This window comes from Electrophorus electricus, chromosome 2 (genome assembly GCF_041902795.1).
Source record: "Electrophorus electricus isolate QZ-2024a chromosome 2, ASM4190279v1, whole genome shotgun sequence".
NCBI classification, from domain to species: domain Eukaryota; kingdom Metazoa; phylum Chordata; class Actinopteri; order Gymnotiformes; family Gymnotidae; genus Electrophorus; species Electrophorus electricus.
In genome coordinates this window covers 2,003,489-2,005,658 of record NC_137498.1, presented here as the reverse complement: position 1 = coordinate 2,005,658, position 2,170 = coordinate 2,003,489, and the positions used below count along the sequence as shown (strand labels likewise).

General features: G+C 36.0%; 1 protein-coding gene across 1 annotated transcript; it reads right to left on the bottom strand.

Moving 5' to 3' along the window:
• Positions 1-643: 643 nt before the first annotated feature.
• Positions 644-2,170, bottom strand: LOC118241812 (trace amine-associated receptor 1-like). Its single transcript, XM_035529038.2, has one exon. It carries the CDS (start codon positions 2,159-2,161, stop codon positions 1,145-1,147), a length of 1,017 nt encoding a protein of 338 aa, XP_035384931.2. The 5' UTR covers positions 2,162-2,170; the 3' UTR covers positions 644-1,144.

Sequence of the window (2,170 nt, the reverse complement as noted above, 5' to 3'; positions counted from 1 at the left end):
TAGGGGGCTGGAGATGTGTGGATAATAGGCTCTGTGTGTGTTTGAGTGCTTGTGAGCTAGAGCATGACAAACATAGTTTGCCATGGACAGTTAAAATTAGCCATTGTCTGTCATTTCAGTTAGTGTCTGATCACAGGACAGCTTCTGCCTAAATGTTTAGGATGGCAGAGCACTGTCAACAACACAATGTCATGTACAAAACCTAGCCAAATTGTATTTGTTCTGCATATTTAGTAGAAACTGACTCAGTAGGGATGACAAACTGTAGGGTGACAGACAGATAGTCTGTTGGATAAATGTACAATTATAACTTGCTTTAATATAAAACGTATAAAGCACCCTGTGATTATATGTGATTATGGCTGGTTCTAATCCAGTGAGAGCTGAATGGACAAATTTCACCTCCTACACACATTCCAAATATTTTGTTATTCTATTTAAGACAGGTGCAGTACTATTTGGAAATAATAATGAAGCCAGTGCATTTGATTGTTGTGGATGATAGGCCGATTCGTTTGAATGTACACCTGTAAAATGTAAATATAGGATTAGTATTGCTAATAAAGAAGTCTGTGAGCGAAGGTGCAGGGTAGGTGTTTCTAATAAAATCAGCAGTGAGTGTACTATTCTCACATGTATACATGCTGTATTTGTAAACAAAACATTTCAGGACTATATTTTTAGACATCTTATACAGTACTGGACATTTTTTTATGTGTCTCTTCAGTTGATTTATGTAGATTATGCATGATTGTAACGGAAACACAATTTTATTTTTAAGGAATTGTTCATAAATATTGCACAAAGTAAAATAAAGTGAGCTGAGAGTGTACATCAAATACTGTATACATACCATATTTATAAGGTAAACCTTTCAGAACAAAATTGTTGTAATTATAAGGCAGTTTTATGCTTGAGCAGTATTTTCTATCAGTTTTACATAATATAATAACTTAGTAAAATAAAGTCAGTTATTATAATTATTAGTCACATTTATATAGGGCCAAATTGAAGGACACCTTACAGACAGTTGAGAGTCTAAATCAAATTCTGTATACATGCAATATTGATAAGGAAAACCTTTTAGATAAAACTAAGTCATGCATTATTGTAATTCAAACAAGAAGGGCTTTAAATATTCTACTCAACACAACTTTATTCTGGAGGAATGTTTTGTACAAATTTTGCCTAATAAAATCACTTTGATGGCCTTTCTAAACCATCTGTAGAAGAAAGCATACACAATAGGATTACATGCTGAATTTGAATAGGCAATCCAAGTAACCATTTCCAACAACTGTGGTGGACTACTGGAAACCGAAAATGTCTCAACTGTGCTGTAGATACAAAATGGTGTCCAAAATGATAGAAACGCCCCCATAACAACAGCCAGTGTTTTAGTGGCTTTTCTCTCTGCCTTACTAACGGTGGGCTGCACTCTGCATGTATTTAGTTGAGAAAGAGTGTTGTGGATTAATCGTGACTGTCTCTGGGCAACAACATATATTTTCATATATATGCTCACCATGATAACAGAGGGGATGTACAAAGAGAACAGAGACAATATCAAAGCTGTCACTGGTCCTATAACTATTGTACACCCCCCCTCACATATAACATCACCGTAGTGTTCAGTACCAAAAATGTTTAGTTCAATGACAATAATTCCCACTGAAACAGAATAGCTCCAGCAAACAACAATCATGAACAGTGTAGTCAGAGGAGTGATTATTTTGTGGTAGAGCAGGGGGTGACACACTGCATAATAGCGTTCAAGAGAGATAAATGCTAGATTTATAACAGAGGTAGTACACAATATAGCATCAAGACTGCTGTGTATTTTACAGAATAATGTCCCCAAATACCAGCAGGTCTCCACAAAGCGTAACATACTGGGAGGCATCACAACCCCTCCTACAAGTAGATCAGTTACAGCCAGAGAGAGAGTGAAGTAGTTAGTTGTTGTGTGGAGCTGCTTAAAATGAAGGATGGCTATGATGACAAGAAGGTTTCCAACTAATGTAAGAAGTATAACAACAGTGAGGATAAAGTAAATCATGACTCTCATAGCCATTGGATAAATTACCTTCTGACACGAATTAGCATGATGTTCATAACAAAGAGAAATGTTTCCTGTGCTCCAATTTTGTTTCATGTCCATCACTCGCTT